The 20756-nt window shown below is 45.3% G+C and overlaps 1 protein-coding gene across 7 annotated transcripts in view; it reads right to left on the reverse strand.

Moving 5' to 3' along the window:
• Positions 1-8125: 8125 nt before the first annotated feature.
• The window catches only part of RAP1GAP2 (RAP1 GTPase activating protein 2), a 247948-nt gene continuing 235317 nt past the window's right edge, over positions 8126-20756 (reverse strand). For all 7 annotated transcript variants that reach the window (XM_032779454.2, XM_032779450.2, XM_032779451.2 and 4 more), the window contains 7 exons: positions 17762-17899; positions 16088-16206; positions 14831-14944; positions 14061-14178; positions 12251-12377; positions 9580-9656; positions 8126-8430 (listed from right to left, as the gene is read on the reverse strand). In XM_032779454.2, coding sequence (XP_032635345.1) covers positions 8422-8430; positions 9580-9656; positions 12251-12377; positions 14061-14178; positions 14831-14944; positions 16088-16206; positions 17762-17899 — 702 coding nt within the window. In that variant the 3' untranslated portion in view covers positions 8126-8421. The remainder of the gene's footprint in view (positions 8431-9579; positions 9657-12250; positions 12378-14060; positions 14179-14830; positions 14945-16087; positions 16207-17761; positions 17900-20756) is intronic.

Consider the following 20756-nt stretch of genomic DNA (forward strand, 5'->3'; position numbering starts at 1 on the left):
ATTCTCACATGGTGTAAGGCAGCATAGCTCCACTGAGGTCACTGGAGCATCACCTGCTGACCCCACCTGAAGATCTGGCCCACAAAATTCAGTGGGTGCTTTTGAGGTCTACGTAGTAGTCAAAATCCCCCCTGCCCAGCTGTAGCTGAAGTCACTCCATCTGGGGCAGGGGAAAAGGTGTTTAAATTATATTAAGCACTTCCCCTCTTGCTACAGTTCAGCTGCTGATAAAATGAAAGCACCTATTCTTTAATGTAATGGGTGCCTGCAGTACTATTGGAGATGTTTAAACAAACAAACAGCTGGGCTCTGACTGACTGACTCGGCTCTCCCTTGCCTTGCAGTAGTCACACAGTGCAAAGTAGCCAACCACCATAATGCCAGTGTACCCTTAAGGTCCAGGGCAATGGCCATACATTTGGACCCCGGGTGTTTGTTTGATTGATTGATTAAACATCTACATTTGGTTCTATGGGAACCCTTAGGTCCTGGCAGTTTCTCTATGGCAATTGAGTCTTGAAAGGTGGCAGGTGAGCTAAGGGCTGTTCCTTAACAAGGCCGTGTACTACTGACGCTACGTGAGGGAAGTGAAATTGCTTTCCATGAAGCATAAAGTGGAAGGAAAGATGATATATGATATGATATGATATGATTGATTGATAGATAGATAGGGGGCCTGACTCTTTCTTTTCTCACAAGACTGTATCTGTTGCATATTTGTACAGCTTAAAACACTGTTCTCCAATTCGTATTTAATCCCTTTTCTAATGGCAAACTTCCGTAACTAATTAATTGAGTGACATGCAGAATCTTTGGTGCTGTCTCCCAAGAGCACTGTGTTTGTTTGTTGGTCATTCTGCAGGCTCTTGTATGCTATCACAGCACCCATAAAAATATGAACCACACCGCTGCTTCCCAAGCAAAGGAGAACCTTGCTCAAGTACGAGGCCTGTTTGTGTGTTTGCAGAAATCAGCCTTACCCCAGGGTGATTGATATAGACCAGTAACTGGAGCGTTGTTTTGTGGTTATGAGCAGGTGGCGTTTGCTTATTCATCATCAGTCTCTATTCACATGGGGGGGTCCCTTCTTCCCAGCCCTAGTTTGACTTTGCACAGCCGCTCCCCACAGCATATGTCTACTCAATTACACAGCAGAGGGGATGAACTTCCTCTGAGTAGATGGGTTATACAAACAAACAGAAGTGGGAGTTCTGTTGGAGGAGCAGGTTTTGGTAGTTTGTGGATTGTATTGTGTGGTGGGTGGGTGGGTGGAGGCTGCTAGGGGCCATGTGCTGGGAGAGTGGCTGAGCCCTGATTAGGGGGCGGGGCTTACCTGATTGATTAGGGGTCCTATATAGGCAGCCAGCCACTCAGACAGCGGCACAGGCGCCTGCGAACAGGGCTGGTAACGGGAGTTTCCATGGGAGTTCGCAGGGGAGGGGGCAGGGGGAACCGACAGGCCAGAGAAGAGAGTGGGCAGTGGGGTGCCAGGAGCCCAGTGCCTGTAGGAGGTCTGTGTTGTGTGGCTTGGACCGCCAGGCACAAGGCAGGGAGGCCATGACCAAGACAGAGGTAGCAGCAAAAGACACAATGAGGATGACTCGATGTGGAAGCTGCGGCATATACATGATCCTGGAGGGGGTGCCTGAAAAGGGCTACATCTGCATGAAGTGCCACCTGATTGATTGATAGAGCTGATGGAAGAAAAGATCCAGAGCCTGGAGATGATGCAGGTGGAAACTTTGGTTGAGTTTAGAAGGGGGTTCGAGCAGATGATGGAACACAGACAGGAGGGGGCCAAAGGGATAAGCTCAGATGTGCAGATGGAAGCAGGACCAAATAATTCTGAGGAGGGGCTGCTGGGTGAGGAAAAGTGGATGGTGGAGGCATGTGACTAAGAGAACCAGGCAGACGAAAAGAAGAGCCAGTGAAGGAGAAATAGAACTCAGGAACAGATTTGCAGGGTTGGAAAATGAAGAGGGGGCATAGCAGGTGATCGCTGAAGGAGACAGGGCAAGGAACAAGAGAAGAGGAGCTAGTCCTGCAGAAGGAGGGGAGGAGTCAATGGAGGCAACACCAAATATGAGCCGCAGGAGGATTGCAAGGGTCAATAGGAATCGAGGGGACTCGCGGCCAGTGGGAGCAGGGGATGGACCGGAAAATCACACTGGCACCAGAAAAAGGCAGGTCTACGTGATTGGAGACTCCTTCTTACTGAGAAGAATAGACGGGCCTGCCACTAGAGCTGATCGGGAAAACAGAAGGGTGTGCTGTCTGCCGGGTGCTAAGATACGAGATGTGGACCTGAGGCTAAAAAGGATCCTAGCGGGAGCGGGAAAGAATCCGTTGATTGTCCTTCATGTGGGAACGAATGATACGGCTAGTTACTCGCTGGACTGTATCAAGGAGGACTATGCCAGCTTGGGGAAGACGCTCAAGGAAATCGAGGCCCAGGTGATCTTCGGTGGGATTCTGCCGGTTCCTAGAGCAGGGCGACAAAGCGGTGACAAGATTATAGCAATTAACAGATGGTTCGGGCAGTGGTGCTATAAGGAGGGCTTTGGGATGTACGGTCATTGGGAAGCATTTACGGACAGAGGACTGTTCTCTCGGGATGGACTTCACCTAAGTAAGGAGGGAAATAGACTTACTTCTAGGACGGAGGCTCTCCGACCTCATTAAGAGAGCTTTAAACTAGGAAGTTGGGGGAGATGGTTGGGAGATCTCCACGCCAGAATGTAACTGGGAGAGGGAGCTAAACAAAGTAAGAGGGGATACGGCCGTGGACAAAAGAATTGACATGAGGAGGAAGGGTAGTGTACATACCAGACTGACAGGTGATGCTGGTGGTACAATGTCTGTGCGTAACAGGGTAAAGAATGTCAGTGAAGCCAAATGCCAAAAATTTAAATGTCTGTACGCTAATGCGAGGAGCCTAGGTAACAAAATGGAGGAACTGGAGCTACTGGTGTAGGAAGTGAAACCAGATATTATAGGGATAACGGAAACGTGGTGGCATAGTAGTCGTGACTGGAGTACGGGTATTGAAGGCTATGTGCTGTTTAGGAAAGACAGAAATAAAGGCCAAGGTGGGGGAGTAGCGTTGTACGTCAATGACGAGGTGAACTGTAAAGAAATAAAAAGTGAGGGAATGGACGAGACGGAGTCTGTCTGGGCAAAGATCACGCTGGGAAAGAAAGCTACTAGAGCCTCCCCCGAGATAGTGCTTGGGGTGTGCTACAGACCGCCGGGATCTGATTTGGATATGGATAAATAAGAAGATAAAGAGAACCTCTAAATAAATAATTGTTTTTAGTGAAGTTAACATCCTTAAATGGCAATCCAGCCTCGTTGTAGTACAGTTTCTTCAACTACTTGTGGTGTGAAGAGACATCTCCAAAATCCGCTCTATCACATCGCCAGAAAGAAGATGCTACGGCTATTCCCATATTAATTACTCATCCCTAGTCTCCCCTTGGTGCCATTCGAGTATATTAATTCACCTCGGGACTTGTTGACAGTTCCCAGATCACACACATTCCCTTGGTGTTTACTTCACTAAAAATTTAAGAGGTCTCTATCCATATCCAATCAGATCCCGGCGTCTGGTAGACACCCCAAGCACTTATTTCAGAGAAAATTAGTCAGGGAAGTGGATTGGACTGCAGAACTTGTGGATCTAAATGCGGAGGAGGCCTGGATTACTTTAAGTCTAAGCTGCAGAAACTATCGGAAGCCTGCATCCCAAGAAAGGGAAAAAAACCATAGCAGGAGTTGTAGACCAAGCTGGATGAGCAAGCATCTCAGAGAGGTGATTAAGAAAAAGCAGAAAGCCTACAAGGAGTGGAAGAAAGGTGGGATTAGCAAGGGAAGCTACCTTAGTGAGGTCAGACATGTAGGGATAAAGTGAGGAAGGCTAAAAGCCATGTAGAGTTGAACATTGCAAAGGGAATTAAACCAATAGTAAAAGGTTCTATAGCCACATAAATAAGAAGAAAACAAAGAAAGAAGAAGTGGGACCGCTATACACTGAGGATGGAATGGAGCTTAAGGATAACCTAGGCATGGCCAATATCTAATAAGTACTTTGCCTCAGTCTTTAATAAGGCTAATGAGGAGCTTAGGATGATGGAAGGATGTTAAACGGGAATGAGGATATGGAGGTAGATATTACCACATCTGAGTAGAAGTCAAACTTGAACAGCTTAATGGGACAAAATCGGAGGGCCCGGACAATCTCCATCCAAGAATATTAAAGGAACTGGCGCATGAAATTGCAAGCCCGTTAGCGAGAATTTTAATGAATCGGTAAACTCAGGGGTTGTACCGTACGACTGGAGAATTGCTAACGTAGTTCCCATCTTCAAGAAAGGGAAAAAAAGTGATCCGAGTAACTATAAGCCTGTTAGTTTGACGTCTCTGTAGTATGTAAGGTCTTGGAAAAAATATTGAAGGAGAAAGTAGTTAAGGACATTGAGGTCAATGGTAATTGGGACAAATTACAACATGGTTTTACTAGAGGTAGATCGTGCCAAACCAACCTGATCTCCTTCTTCGAGAAGGTGACGGATTATTTAGACAAAGGAAATGCGGTAGATTAATTTACCTCGATTTCAGTAAGGCATTTGACACGGTTCCACATGGGGATTGTTAGTTAAATTGGAAAAGATGGGGACTGAATATGAAAAATTGAAAAAGGTGGATTAGGAATTGTTAAAGGGAGACTCCAACGGGTCGTACTGAAGGGTGAACTGTCAGGCTGGAAGGAGGTTACTAGTGGAGTTCCTCAAAGGATCGGTTTGGGACCAATCTTATTTAACCTTTTTATTACTGACCTTGGCACAAAGAGCGGGAATGTGCTAATAAAGTTTGCGGATGACACAAGCTGGGGGTATTGCTAACACAGAGAAGGACCGGGATACCATACAGGAAGATCTGGATGACCTTGTAAACTGGAGTAATAGTAATAGGATGAAATTTAATAGTGAAAAGTGCAAGGTCATGCACTTAGGGATTAATAATAAGAAATTTTAGATATACATTGGGGACGCATCAGTTGGAAACAACAGAGGAGAGAGAGAAGGACCTTGGGGTATTGGTTGATCGCAGGATGACTATGAGCCGCCAATGCGATATGGCCGTTAAAAAAGCAATGCGGTTTTAGGATGCATCAAGTGTTTCTCTCCTGGAGTAACAGCTGAACTCTAAACTGTCTACCTTACCTGCGTTGAACCCTCACCTTGATACTGTGGTGCCGCTTCTGTTCTCCACGTTTTTAATATATTCACTGTGTACAGTCGCGACGCTACGAGACCAGGATAACTCCTTATGAACTCAGTATCTTCTTCTTTTAGTCCTGGCTAAGGGCTCCGTGTGTATAGTGCTTTCTCTATATAAAATGAAATCGTGAATAATTAGGGTGGAGTGGAAGAATTATTTAAAACTTAGAAGCTAATGTTATGACACAAAGCTACGCTGGGGTATCAACGTACACATGGAATTCAAACTTGAAATTAAACTAAGGTTCTAAAACCGGTTAGAGGAGTGAAGTTCTGGAACAGCCTTCCGAGGGGAGTAGTGGGGGCAAAAGACATATCTGGCTTTAAGACTAGGCTTGATAAGTTTATGGAAGGGATGATACGATAGGCTAGTCTAATTTGGGCAATTGTTCTTGGATTATCAGCAGATAGGTCTGCTCAGTGGTCTGCGATGGGATGTTGGATGGGATGGGATCAGAGTTACTGCAGAGAATTCTTTCTTGACTGCTGGCTGGGGAGCCTTGCCCACGTGCTCAGGGTTTAGCCGATTGCCATATTTGGGGTCGGGAAGGAATTTTCCTCCAGGGTGGATTGGCAGAGGCTCTGGAGGTTTTTCGACTTCCCCTGCAGGGTGGGTCGCTTGCTGGTGGATTCTCTGCAGCTTGAGGTCTTCAAACCACAATTTGAAGACTTCTATAAAAACCCCTAACCTACGTCCGAGTTATTGAAGTGGATGGGTAGGCTTCTGTGGCCTGCTTTGTGCAGAAGGTCAGACTAGATGATCATATTGGTCCCTTCTGACCTATGAGTCTATGAGAAGTCCGCTTCTTAAAAGCTTGTAATTTGCTTGCTGGGCATAGATTCCAGCCAAGTGGCTATTCTCCAGTCCATATGCCCTCCTAAAAAGCGAGGACCAAATTCTCTACTGTAAAATGGCAGAGCCTCCATTAGTATTATTTCTAGTGTGGGAGTGCCTGAAGGTCCTATTGTGCTTGCCATTGAACAGACCCATCATCTGAGACGGTTCCTACCCTAACGAGGAGGAAGGGAACAGAGGCCCACAGACGTTACTGCTCAAGTTCACGCACGGGGCCACATCCACGGTCCCTCTCTGAAGTCAAATATCTACTGATTTACAGCAGCACAGATTTTTGCCCTTGCTTGTCTCCAAAATCCCCTAATGAATCAGAGCAAAGTGAGGAGGAGGAAGAGGAAATCCCTCCTGTCCAAGCTGAGAGTCAAATAAATATAGTTGAAAGAGCTTGTGCATGTCTCCTGACAAGCTCCCCACACCCTTAAAAAACAAAAACTGGCAAGCTGTTTTTCATTAGGTAACTAAAGCACAGCGACATCCTGAAATGACAGAGAATGTCTGTCCTGCTTACTTTCTGGACAAGGAAAATCATATGCTAGCTCAAATTGATAGACACGGAGTTGCGATATGAAAAAGCCTGTGGGAAACAGGATTTGTTATTGAATTGTCTTTTTCCAGTGAAAGCTATACAAGATGAACGACACTCATCTTAGGACAAATAACTACAGTACACACGAGGCTAACGCATTTCAGAGTACCAAGCGAGAGGATGAAGTTGCTTCAAGTACATGGTGGAAAATGCATCTCCTGCTGCAGTGCAAGGATGGGTTTTGTCAGACAAAATGGGAGTCGAGCAACTTGCTTACCGTTCTGAAAAGATGGGTTCTTGTTAGAATACAGAAATGACTGCGAGATGGCAGTTTCTTCTCGACTTACTTAAAGGTACAGCTGAATAGGTGAAGATTTCACAATGCAGCGTGGCAGTTGCTATTAGTGTAGCTAATATGGTTTCCCATTTGATGTTGGAAGAGAACAATTTTTCCCTTTGTTATAACAGAAATAAACTGCAAAAAAAGGGAAAAAGAGAATGAAAACTTGAGATATTCATAAAGGAGAAAATTCTCAAGAAAGGATCAGTGACGGTATGAATAAGACGTGCCGCTTTCAGAGGCTGTAAAAACGTTCACCTACAAGTAAAGGTCTGGTCTGATCCAAAGCCAATTGGAACCTTTCAGTTGAGGTCAGCGGACTTTGGAGCAGGCCCATATTACTTGCTGAAGGTAGTGATAGCTCTTAACCTGGAAGGCCAGATTTTTCACAGGTGCGAGCCACTCCATCTCCCTCTGAAGCCACAGAAGAGTTACAGGTTGCAGCACTGCTAACCGTAAGTATTGAAAACTCATAAGTCAGCACACACAAAGCAGGAGTTTAGCTTAAAAATTGGCTGATTTTAAAAAATTACACAATGTGGGATACTTCTGGGGTTTGAGGCTGTTCACCACAACTATGAGAGCTAGAAACTTTTTTTAATTGAATTAAAGCTGAGGTTTTTGTGAAATAACAGGACTCCCAAGAGCTGGGGCCTTAAGAGAAGCCACAACTGTCACGAGACCTGCAATAAAAACATTGGTCTCGCAAGCTTCCCTGTGTGTCTCATCAGTGTATTTCAAGCTTGACTTGGAGGGAGGCACGTGTAAGCCAGAAGAATATCCAGACTCAAACCTCTGCACTTCTCTCATGAAACAGAGCTGTTGCCAGTTCCGATGGAGGCATTTTCTGCTGTGGACACGTGTCTATTTAGAACTAGACTGAGACACCCACCCACCCACCCCCTCTCGATCCTCCCTCCTTCAGGTAATCACAGCCATTAGTTGAAAAACTGCTAAGGGTTGGAAAACAGTTCCCATTGCAATTCCATGTTTTAAATGCTTGTAAAACATACATACCTGATGAGCTGAATAGTTCCATGCATGAGCTCTGCCCAAATGTTTCGGGGGGATTTTTTTTTTTTCTTTTTTGGCAGGGGGCGGTGTTTGAGCAACTTATTCAGCCTGTTTTTTTCCAGTTCTGAGCGTGAACAAAACGTATCCTTATTCTCACTGTAAAAATTCTAACCCCCTCCTTTAAAAAACAATGCAACAGCTAAAACTGTGGACCGTGCCGCAGTGAGAGCTATTAGCCTACCGAACAATTGCCCCGAATGGGAATGATAGAAGCCCCACTGGGACTCTTAAAACTATGCTAGATAAAACCCAAAGCAATGTGCTATAATTGCATTGGAGGGGAATGGACCAATCATCTTACAAAACACTTACTTACCTTTTACAAGTTCATGTTGTCTGTTGCCTGCTAGTGACTCTATATAAAAGGTGACAAAAGCAGAACACAGATTTTTTTTCATACACATAAAAGGACAACTGTGTGTAAAAAGCTTTTTACCCTGCACCTCCTGTATTTCTTAACTTGATCTACAAGTGTCCCCGACGGGCCTCCAGAACAGGCTTGTGGGAACGTCAGAAATTAGATTCACATCGCTAGTATCAGAGTGAGTGAAAAAAATAACTGTAAAAATGTCATCGGCATCTTTTCTAAGACAGGTTCTTCACGATTTGGAAGCATTTAGACAGGTACCCCTGCGGATATCGCCCAGGGACTGGCCATCAATGGCCCTGCTGCTTCTCCCAATCCCTTTTTCTGCCCTCTCTTTTCCTTTCCATAAAAGTAACATTGTACCTGTTTTGCACAACTGAGCCACCTGACCCCCGAAGAAACCGAGAAGTCTATGTGGGAGTGCCATGCTCTGGTGACTGGCGTTGGCATTTCCTGAGCTGGTGTGTGTCAACACTGGCATGTATGATGCTGCCTCTGGGAACCCATTGTAAGAGACTTAACGTGCTAGGAGCATATGTGATTTAGTGGCCGGGGGCGGGGGGGGCACGCCAGGGGAGATGTGTGTGTATATGAGACCCTGTACCTTTTGTTATGGGGCTTACACACAGAACCATGCTCATTCCTTGGCCTCAGACTAGAACTTAACTTCTCTCTTCAGGTTCTGTTCTGGAGCAACCAGCGAGTTGCCCCCTCTGTAGGTTTGGTGGTGGTGGTCTTCCCGCTCTGTGTGCTGCTGTGAGATATCCTACCAGAGTTAGACCCTTAGACAGAGGGCTGCGGTCTCTGGTCTGCTAGAGTCACATTGTGCTCTGGGAACTCTCCGCTGCCTCCCGCGCTAGCTGTCCCTCCTACACCTGGCATGAAGGAGCCTGTCAAAGTATCCCAGGGCCTTGAACTGCTGTACCTGATTCTCCACAGGTGTAAAGTTGTTTACAGAAGCTAGAGTAGGACCCCCACTTGCCTGCTGCTGAGGATCAGGGAGCTGCAATTGGCTCCCGGTGGCTGCTATTCTCTAGCCAAGCATTGCTCAGACATAGTGGACGGCTGGAGCTGTAACATGTTCAGTGTGTGAGCCCATGCGTCGTACGCTGTCTGGTTACGATAACAGATACGTACCGTGCTGGAACTGGCATGGCTAAGCTTATCGAAGCGAAACTTTAGATTGGACCTCGGAGAGTTTCTGCTCTTTATATCTGTCAAGAAACAAACAAAAAATCAATAAACCAATGTTTGTTTAAGCTGTAATCTTGACTGCACCTAGACCAGCCCGACCAGCCAGTTACTTGAATGGCTTCCCATTGATTTTATCAATTATTCCATTTTTTCTGAAGGTTTTGCAAAACTTCCTTTTTAAATAAGATCTTGAATGGTGTAAATTGATGCTTAATTATATCACATAATATTTTTGAGAGAAATGTCACCGAAAAGACTAATAAATGACCGATCTAGGAAATGCACGGCACGGGTTTCAGTTTGCTAAGAGGACAAATATGAAATACAAATTTTAAACACAGAGAATGGCTGTTTTAACATTGACAGAGGTAACTGGGAAGAACAAGATGGAGGAGGGCGTGTGATAGGCACATGGGTAGAGCTAAAGTTTCCCTCAGATTTTCCACTTCATCCTCCTTTTACAGCCGTTCCCTGTTACCAGTTACTAATTTGTGAAGGATTAAACTGAGATGGCTGTTTGTTTAGCCAAGAGCTAATATTCTTAACTCATAACTTCCCATTATGCATTTTGCACTGGTATCATTTCCTCCCCCACTCTTTAAGGGGAATGGAATTTAAAACAGTGGTAGGTATATGTGTGAGGAGAATATGTCGCTGAAGTCCCGAACTCTTTGTTTGCACACACAAAACCTTCCAGAACAGAATGGTATTATTGTCATTATTTTAATGTATTAACAAAGGTTCCCATTTTGTCACCCTTATTGTGAGTAGTGCCTTATTTTTGCTAACGGTTCTATTGAAATGAATGGAACTAGTGGCAGAGTGAGCTTCAGCTCGACATAAGCCTAACAGAATCATGCCCAAAGGAAACGTCTTAGTTACTGGTTATGTTCTGAATCGCAGCATATTCCATGGGGCCAGTGATCTCATATGTAGGTTTCCAAGACTACTCCAGTTGCCAGTCCATTGGGAAGGAAACAAACCAACAACAAACACCGATACGCTTTAGTTATAAGAGAGAAATAAATTCCCTGTGCAGAATATAAACGTAAAAAATACAAAGTCTGCTACATGGATACTATGCTGACCGGGACGTGTCTGCAAGATACGTTTCAAGCCAAAATTTTAGGAAGAAGTTAGCATTTCATTGACTTTCCGAGGCTGCTTCTGCACAGGCCAACGAGGGTATGCCTACACTTCAGGTGGCAGGGAGCGTGGGCTCGTATGCTAAAAACGGCCATATGGACATTGCAACTTGGGCTCTCAAACCTAAGGGAATAGATGGGTTTGAGAGCCCGTTCCACAATGTCCACGCTGCTGTTTTTAGCACGCTAGCTCAATCCCCGCTAGTGTGACTCTACCTGGGCTGGGAGGAGCTCTCCCACCTGCAGCGGAGACATAGCCTGAAAGTGTAATATGATTGATTGCTGATAGCACCGTCAGGCTTCTATGGGTCAGAATGAGTCATTCTGTCTAGTTTTTAAGGGACTGATTCAAAGCCCATTGGAGCCAATGGGACTTGAGCACAAGTCGAAATTCGTTACTGCATATATACACACATATATATAGGATTACATATGTGTTTACAGTCAAGCACTTGGTAAAGTGCATCTGCTGAAGTGCGGGGGGGGGGGGCCTGAAAAGACAACCATAAAAAGATGCCCATTGACTTCAACAGATTTTGGTTTGGGCGTCCTGGGCCCCAGTCTGCAATCCTTAGTCATGCTGAGAGTGTCAAGCTCGCTGTCTCCATTTATTGACTTCAATGGGACTATTTTCTAATGTGAATAAGGGTTGCCAAATCAAGCCCTAAGGAAGGGTCCAATTCTGCAACCCTCACACACCAAGTAATACTTATTCACATGAATTGGCCCATTGATTTCAGTTGGGTTTTCGTAGGAGCAGGCGTTGAAGAATAAGACTCTCACTAACAGTGACTGGCAATAAAATATTCACTGGAAATTAATGGCTGCGTGGGGGGAGAGCAGCTGAAGTAATTTGGCTCATTGTTTTGTGGGTTCTGTTTCAATGTACTGCCAGGAGCGCTATCGCACAGCTCAGACTAGGGCAGATTTTTCTTCACAGAAGATAATTTCCCAGTGCTGTCGGGGCCCTGGAAAACAAAAGGCAATAGATGCTGGGGAGACCGGTGGCCGCCTTTGCTGGGTTTCAAAAGAATGGGCAGGCCCGTGCCAATCTGTTCCTCCATGCCAGTGCTGAATGGATTGTGGTGTTTCTAGGGGGGTCCAATGGCAACCTGTTTGCCATCTCCTCTGGGACAATTTCTATCCAGAGACCAAAAAAAACCCAAAACAAACCCTACTGAAACATCCTCCACTACACACACACCTCTCTCTGGAGAGAGGATCAGAGAACAAACACCACCTGATGGATGTATAGTTGTGTTGCTTAATGCACTTCAGGTGCTCAGGCACTATGGTGAAAGGGCAGCATAAGAACCTTATTAGAAGAAGACTAAAGTGGAGCCAGATAGTTGGGTTTAGTTCCATGGGAGGTGCTTAGTGAATTGACCTTCCTAGAGAGACATTTGTACATTAGCCCAACAGATACAAGTGTCTGTCCCATTCACGCACTGCCACCCCATCCTACACACCTGTGGGACTCCTGCTCATGATCACCGGTGTAGCGGCAGCTGCCATGCTTGGATTCTCGTTGCTGGGAGAAGAGCCGTAGACAAACACGTCCTGTTTGAAAGGCGAAGCTGTGGATGGCTGGCTGCCCTGTAGCCAGAGATTGAGCAAAGACCTTTTTATGGAGAACTTTCGTCAGTGGCGTTCTATTTCTATTGCACTGCATCTCTGCTCAGCAGAGGCTCTGGTCTGAGAGCCCAGGTGAGAAGAGCAAGGTTCTTGGGAAAGGTGGTGTTGATGGGGCAAAGCCTGCTGGAGCTTAGACTTGCACAGCAATGTCTCCACAGGCTGCAATAAGGACTTTTGAACATCATAGATTCAATTCCCCTTTTGTATATGTGTATCAAGTGTGAATTCAGTTGGGGAGAGGCCAAATCAATGCAAGTGAGATCAAATTCAGGCCTAATCCTGCCGCCTGAATTCCTTTGAGTAGTCCCACTAACCTCAACGTCAGGAACGGCTGTAGGATTTGTTTTGTTTTTAATCAGTCTAATGCAGGGGTGGCCAACCTGTGGCTTCGGTGCCACATGCGGCTATTCAGAAGTTATGTGCCTCCTTGTATAGGCACCCGGGGCTGGAGCTACAGGCGCCAACTTTCCAATGTGCCGGGGCGGGGAAGGAGAGTGCTCACTGCTCAACCCCGGGCTCTGCCACAGACCCTGCCCTCATCCCAACCCGCCCCCTCCCCTGAGCCTGCCGTGCCCTCGCTCCTCCCTCCCAGAGCCTCCTGCACGCCATGAAACAGCTGACTGTGAAATGCAGAGAGGGAGCAGGAGGCGCTGATTGGTGAGACTGCCGGTGGGAGGGAGGCGGGGGGGGGAGGAGTTGATGTGGGGGTTGCCGACACATTACTGTGGCTCTTTGGCGATGTACATTGGCTAAATTCTGGCTCCTTCTCAGGCTCAGGTTTGCCACCCCTGGTCTAATCAATGGAATCTTGTAAGCTCCTTTGAAAACGGAACAGCTGAGTCATATGACAGAACACAGACTGTTACCATCACGCAGCCACTGATGCTGCCTCATCATCGCAGCAAGGCCTCTAGGACTGGGAACATGCGGGAATGATCTGAGTGAGGAAACTCAGATCATTATATTCTTGGCCCTGCCACAAGTTCACCATGTGACATCTGAAAAATCAGTTCCCTCCCCGGTGCCTCAGTTCCCCCATCAATAACATGAAGGGAATGATACTTCTAGGCACTTAGCTATCGGGGTGATGAGTACAATGTAAATACGAAGGGGGAGAGAAGAGCCACAGCTATAGCTTGATTTCCACTGTAAATGTCATTACCGGCAGGATTTCTAGTTCTAGCTGCACCCTGCAATCAGCTGAAGTGCATGCTGCCAGGGTTCACTATCCCAGTGCCCAAACTAGCTACATTCAGTCTACCCAGGTGTGTCTACATTAGCAGCAGTCACATCCCATGACAGCAGTGTAGACAAACCCTTAGTTGTGCCTCATCGTTTGACTGCACTGGTGACCAGCGGACTCTATCCTGAAGTTAGGGTGAGAACCGCTATAGAATTTTTAGTTAATTGAGATAATGGAAACTCAGTGATGGCTAAAGATAAATAAAAGCCCTGCAGTAAGATCCATGACATGAGGCTGCTTAGATAAACGTACAACTATGTATAACTATTATGGGTCTAATTCTGAACGTACACCAGTGTAAATCAGGTGAACTCAGTTGGAGTCAATGAACTTAGACAAGCGTAAGGAGGATCGGAAGCAGGCCCTACTGCATACAAGCGTGGTGGTATTTCAATGCCTACCATGCTGTCGTATTCTTCCAAGGTTTCGCTCTCCCCTGCCGTGCTACCGAAGCTGCTGGTACTCGATGAAGAGCGTGAGATGTTTGATCTTCCATTCTCTTTCAATTTAATAAATGGCCTAGCAAGCAAACAAGAAGAAAACGGATGATTACAGCACAGACAGCTTCATGCTTAAGGCTAGTGGGAGATGTTTATCCTTGATTCAATTCCTTGACTGCAATGGAATTACAGCAGGGATTAGTTTGGCCTGGAGTTTTTAAATCTATACATAATCATTAAAAAAAACAACCATGAAGTTAAGTGACTGGTGTATAAGACTAACAGAAACAAATGGCCCATGTTAATTCCCTAAATGCTAACCAGAACACTACATATTTCTATTGATTTCTCTTCTGTTTTCCACAGATTCCCACTAGCCTCACCTTTTAGATATTCTGCAGTAACAGTCCTGTACAATGCTTTTATTGCAATGCTGTGGTGTTTTAGACAATATCTGCAAAATACTGGTTGTTGGTTATTTTTTTGGAAGAGTTCATGAGAGAATTATAGGTATTTTCACACAAGCAAGGGAGATGCCTGCTTTTGTTGTTTTTTCCTCAATAGCAAATCTTATTTAAAGAAAGATACAATGGTAGGTTTGCTATAAGTGAGTCATATAACTTAACTTTCCTCTCGTTTGGTTGTCTGTAGGCCCCTTACTGAACTGCATTGGTATGAACTCCAGCATTAAGGAGAAATATGCTGCACCAACTCCAGCTTTTTCTCTTTACCTTTCTTTGTTGGGGCATATTTCAGGAGAGCTAGGGTTAGATGAGGTTTCTGATTTCATGTCTTGAGAAGAATGTCCCCCGTCTGGTGTCTTCTGTGTTCCTGAGACACTGTCACTGAGGGGCAAAGAACAGATTGGGCAAATTATACAAGAGACAAGAAACAATTGGCCAAATTCTGCTCCCTATTAGACAACGTAAATCCATCAGAGCACCAATTGCTGACTCAGGACCAGTGCCTGACATGAAACCCACTTATAAGGGATCCTGGCACCTGTCTTGTGGCAGTGGAGATGTTTGCTGTCTTGCCTAGAAAAGGACAACAGTATGCAAAATCTCTAGCACCAAACAATAGTTTCTATAGTGCTGGCCAAACCGATGCATGGTTTAGGTAGGTGGAGGAGTCTCCTCTTCAAACAAGGTGTCTGCTGGCAGGTGCCCCAGGTTACAACCCGTCAGGGGGAAGTTTGGATCATAACCTAAACTTTGGGTCTGGACCTTCTTTCTAGAATGGGCTGAATCAGCGTCTTAGATCCAAACCCTCTTGAACTTTGCACAAGTTCTGATCAAAATCTGGCCCACCTGAGTCTCTGTGCTCTATAGTACAGATAGAATCATATTAAAAAACCTGACTCTAGCTTTAATCAGGCCAACTCCATGCTTGGATTCATTCTATTCTAAGCCCATCTGTGTGCAGTGCTGGTCATATCACTCACTCTGACACACAGACCAGTGTCGATTTACAGCCTAAAAACCCTTTTTAAGCAAGAGCATTCATGTCACTTCCCCCTCATCTGGAATCACTTAAGCAAGTTTTTGTTTGTTTTATTTTTTTTTATTTTAACTTTTAGCCAAACTTTGGCATCGCATCTTTAATCAGATGAACAACAGTAACATCGCTTTTAGCGCTAGCAAGGTGTGGAGAATCATGGCGAAGGCAGGAAGCCCTTGTGATCTTAGGCCTTGTCTTGACTAGGAAAAAAGGGTCAGGGATGATGATGTGTTAGCCAACATCTGTTAGCTACCACAACTTCATCCATGACTTTGCCCCTCGTATAGGCAAAGAATAACACTTAGCTCGATGTGGTCAACCAATGAGGGGAGCCTAGGGTCAGCCTCAATCACCTAACATGAGTTAAAAAGTGTCTATGCTAAGGGAAAAGTCATGCTGGGGTTACATGATCACAAGCCTGTTCTTTTTTCCTAGTCAAGACAAGGCTTCAGACAAAACAATTACTACTGCTGCACTTTAGTGCTTACCATCTCGTCCTGCTTTCCGATTGGCTTTCTGATCCAGTGTGTAGGCGGGGGAACAACCCCGACCGTCGCTTAATAGGACTCCTTGACTGGTTCTTGGCTGTTGCTGCGGCTACGGGAGGCTGAAAAACAAAATGTCCCAATTTCAAATAAAACAAAAATATTCCTCTCCAGGATCTTCCTCTGGCCATAGCCAAGATGGAAATTACTCCAGACACTTATTTTCAGTTGTGCATTTTTCCCTCAGCGTGAAGATCTACAACATATTTCACGCCATTTCCAAACCGGATTAAAACATCTGGGAAGACAATCTGAAAGTTATAATTCCCCCAAAGACAATGGAATGAACTTCGGTCCAAAACAAGCAAAGCATTTCAATCTGCCACACAGATCTCGGCCTTATCCTTCTTACGCACAACTGGCTAGAAAATTGCCACATGATGTCTTACACCAGCCTTGCAAACCAAGTTCACATTCATTCACACACCTTTTCTAGGAATATTTCTGCCTACAGAGTTTTAGGGAGACGTATAGTTTGGATAACCAAAGATTGTAAGAGGACAGGATAGCCCAAGGATAAAGGATTTGAAGCATATAGAAGGGAGAAGAGTTGTTTAGGGTCATTCAAGGGAGTATAACAAAGACTAATCAGATGACAAGAAAAGGAAAATTAGGTCTGAATAAGGAGAAAAAAATCCTAATGTCCAGACCGACAAAGATATTTAGGCATCTAACTGCATAGAGAGTTGCCTGGGAGGTTTACTAAAGCACCTGTGTGAGTTAGGCACCTAATTCCCACTGATTGTCGGTACACTGTCAATGGGAGTTAGGCACCTAACATTTGTAAATCTGCACCAATAGCTATAAGCTTTTGAAAGAGTCTCCCCAAGACAGTGGTGGAAGCCCTGTCACTTGAGATATTTAAACCTGAAATGATTACAACACTAGGCAATATACATATGATTGTGGCATCACCTACAAGCCCTGACAGAGACCAGAATCCCAGCGTACCAGGCGCTACACAATCATATATTAAGTAATAGTCCCTGTTCCGAGGCATTTACAATCTCATTAGACAAGATGGACAAAGGGTGGGACTGGCAGGATAAACAAGGGCACAGAGCGGTGAAGTGACTTGTCCAAGGTCACACAGTAGGTTAGTGGCAGAGTTAGGAACAGTCCCCCAGGGCTCTTGTCACCCGATCCAGGCTTTATCCACACTACAGCATACTTCCATATACTGCAGGGAACAGTACTGTGCAGGAAAGAAAGGCTAGACTAGACAGGGGTAGGCAATCTATGGCACGTGTGCCAAAGGCAGCACGCGAGCTGGTTTTCAGTGGCACTCACTGCACGGGTCCTGGCTACTGGTCCAGGAGGCTCTGCATTTTAATATATTTTAAGTGAATCTTCTTAAACATTTTAAAAACCTTATTTACTTTACATAGAACAATAGTTTACTTATATATTATAGACTTATAGAAAGACCTTCTAAAAACATTAGAATGTATTACTGGCACACAAAACCTTAAATTAGAGTGAATAGAGAAAGACTCGGCACATCATTTCTGACAGATTGCCGACCCCTGGACTAGACAGTCCAATATGTCTTTTCTCACCGCTTGCGCCTCTGATCTCTCGAGAGTGACTGTGTCTCATCAGATGTGCTGTACTCACTGAGAAAGTGGTCTTTGTTATTTCACCACTGTTGTGGGTGATTCCTCCACTCAGGCTCCCTGGAATCCCTCCACTGTGATGTTTCTTCTGACTCCCCACCATGGTTTCCATTGAATGGCTGCGGACTCGAATGGCTCTCTGTAGACAAGTGAACAGGAACAGAGAACAATCCCTTGCTATTAGACCAGATTATCATTTCCTTGCACTAACTACCCCTTTGCATCTCCACGGGATGTTGTCAGAGTTTAGAAAATCAGAGTCAGTAGCTTGTGAAACCCAGAGTTGAATTTGTGAACAAAGAGATCCACTCCGAGAACCTGACTCTTATCCTAGGATGAAGCAGCAATACCACCACGTGACCTTCAAGTGCAATTAAATTCACCAGCATATATCGAATGTCGACAGCTGAGTTCATGCAATGAACGGCTCACAAAGGATTAAAATTCGCAAGGTGTCTGCATCATCTAAGTCCTCAAAACAGAACGTAGGTGGGTCATGGATCTCATCTGGCTCTCATGAATCACCCAAAATGTCATAAAGGCCCCTCTGCACCCACAACCAACCAAAGAAATCCTTCAGGAAATGGATCGTCACTGTCACTTTCGCCCACAAGCCAAGTTCTACTAGACAACAAGAAAAGGACAAGCAAGTTCATTAACTAGTCTTTTCTCATGTATGCCAGTGTTTCTCAACCGGTGGGGCACAACCAGCAATCGGGAGAGCAGCAAGTCATTGAGAATTGTCTTACACTGTAGAGTAAAGAAATTTTCCCTCCCCCACTTCAAATAGTCTCTGTCACCCTCTCAAAACACACCCACCAAATTACATGGAACAGGGTCACTGGTATGTTTATTTACTCGACCTTTTATAATAAATTTCAGAGGGTCGCAGACCATTTGACTGAGGACTTGCTGACCTGAAAAAATTGGAAACACTAATATTTGTTGCACCACAGTTAGCTACCTAGCACGCAGTAGAGGACACCTATATGGCAAACTATATGGCAAACATGACATATGTTTTCCTCTTACTGTCTTCATGAGTTTTATGCACACGGTTTATGGACTGAGGACACATCATTGTTTATCCCATGTCGCTGACAGGTAAGCACTGGTAGTGAGTGGGAGAGCCAGAAGTTAAACCTGAGTGTCATGGCTGATTGATAGTCTCCTGGCAGGGAAAGAACCCAGAAATCCTGCTTCAACCATTAGACCACATTCCCCCTGAGAACCCTCAATAGAAACAATGACTTCTAGGAGTTGGACACTGAAGTATCTCTGGAATTCCCACTAGGTGTGTATCTGCATCCTTAACAGTTGTAAATACCATTAAAAAAGCAGCCCTTGGGCCTCAGTGAAAAGGAAATATTACGATATGTGCCACTCTCTGCCGATTACTTTGATCTAGAAATACTGTAACCCCAGGGTGCTGTGCACCCAGTCACAACAGCTAATGCTAGAGTACTAAACTGGCTGATGTGACTTTGTTTTTTAAACCAGTAGGTGTCAGCTCAGCCTAAAGAAATGACGGTGACAGTACATTCCCAAGACAAGTTAACCCCGTATCCCCTCCTGCAAGCAAAATCAAGACAAAACAGAAATCCATAATTGGTTTATTATGATTGATGTGTGTATATATTAGCAATACTTGAAAATCAAATTAATTGTTGTAACTGACCGGTATCTTCACTATCCATAACTAATGTTCTCCATGTGCAGTATATTCAGATAAAGTGCTTTCTCGGTTCATGTATTGTATTGGCTCACTCAGCTTTCCCTGTCAACCAAATGTTAGCATTTCTTCCTGGCATTTATTTAGGGGGTCATAAATATTAAGGCCTGGACCTTGCAAAGACTTACACATACACAAACTTAGCTTTGTGAGTTGTCCCGCTGACTTCTGTGGGATGACTCGCTTTAAATAAAGTTAAGCATATGGTTAATACTCTGCAGGATTGGGGCCGGAAAAAAACAAAATCTGTTGACATAGCCTGTTCTTCTCTGAATTGGTGCTGGATTGCCATGCCTAATTCTCTGTGCATCAGGTTGAAAACGAGCCCACTTCATCTCAGCTACTAATGAATATTTATAACCCACAATTCCTAGAAATAAACGTTACACTTTAAAATCCGAAGTCTGCCTGGCGCATTTCTCACACTTGTGACTTTTAATTCTAACAGGACAGCACCCTATGGTCGACCTTGCACTCATGCTGCTTGGTTTGTACTGAAACCGGAGGTGTCCCGCAGTGATCTGGGCCTTCAAGCAAGGTTCCAGTTCCAGCTCTGCCTTCCTCTCTGCTTCTGAGCCCACCCCAGGGCCCCCTGGGCGAGGACAAGGACATGAAAGCCAACCAGCGTGAAGTCAGAGCAGGACAGAAGAGCAGGCTGGTGGATGGCTCCCCAGTGAGAAGGTGAGCAGTCTCTGGAAAAACCTGCGCTGGGTTCGCAGGTGAGAGGGAGCAGGAAAGGTGCCTGTGACAAGGCTGGGAAAAGCAGCCTCGAAGGCGGGCTGGCAGGAGATCCCCAGTAGGGAGTAGCTCCTGGGCGTGGTGAGTGATGTGAACTGTTGGGGTGGGAGCAGCTGCTTCTCTACATGGACCCAAAAACTGGAGACTCGGGGAGAGGGACACACCAAAGATATTTACACCTAACTCCCATGGATTTCAATAGGAGTTAGCCATGTAAATGCTTTTCCAGATTTGGGTCCAACCTCCTTTACGCCTCAGCTACGCTGCCTGGTCGTGAAGAGCTGAAACCACTGCCAGCAAAGGAATGGTTTGAAATTCTGAGGCGTATGTGAAAGGATTAATTTGTTTTAGCCAGGAAGGAGAGGACATTGGCTTTGTAGGGAGAGGCTAAAAGCACCCAGACACCTAATCACTGAAGCCACCAAACTGAGGCAGCCGCAGCACCTGATGAGCAGTCGGAAAGCAGGCCTGGCATAGGAGGCAAATAGAAATGTCATTTCTTTCCACCCTCCCTTCTCCCCCCAAA

This window comes from Chelonoidis abingdonii, chromosome 20 (genome assembly GCF_003597395.2).
Source record: "Chelonoidis abingdonii isolate Lonesome George chromosome 20, CheloAbing_2.0, whole genome shotgun sequence".
NCBI lineage: Eukaryota > Metazoa > Chordata > Testudines > Testudinidae > Chelonoidis > Chelonoidis abingdonii.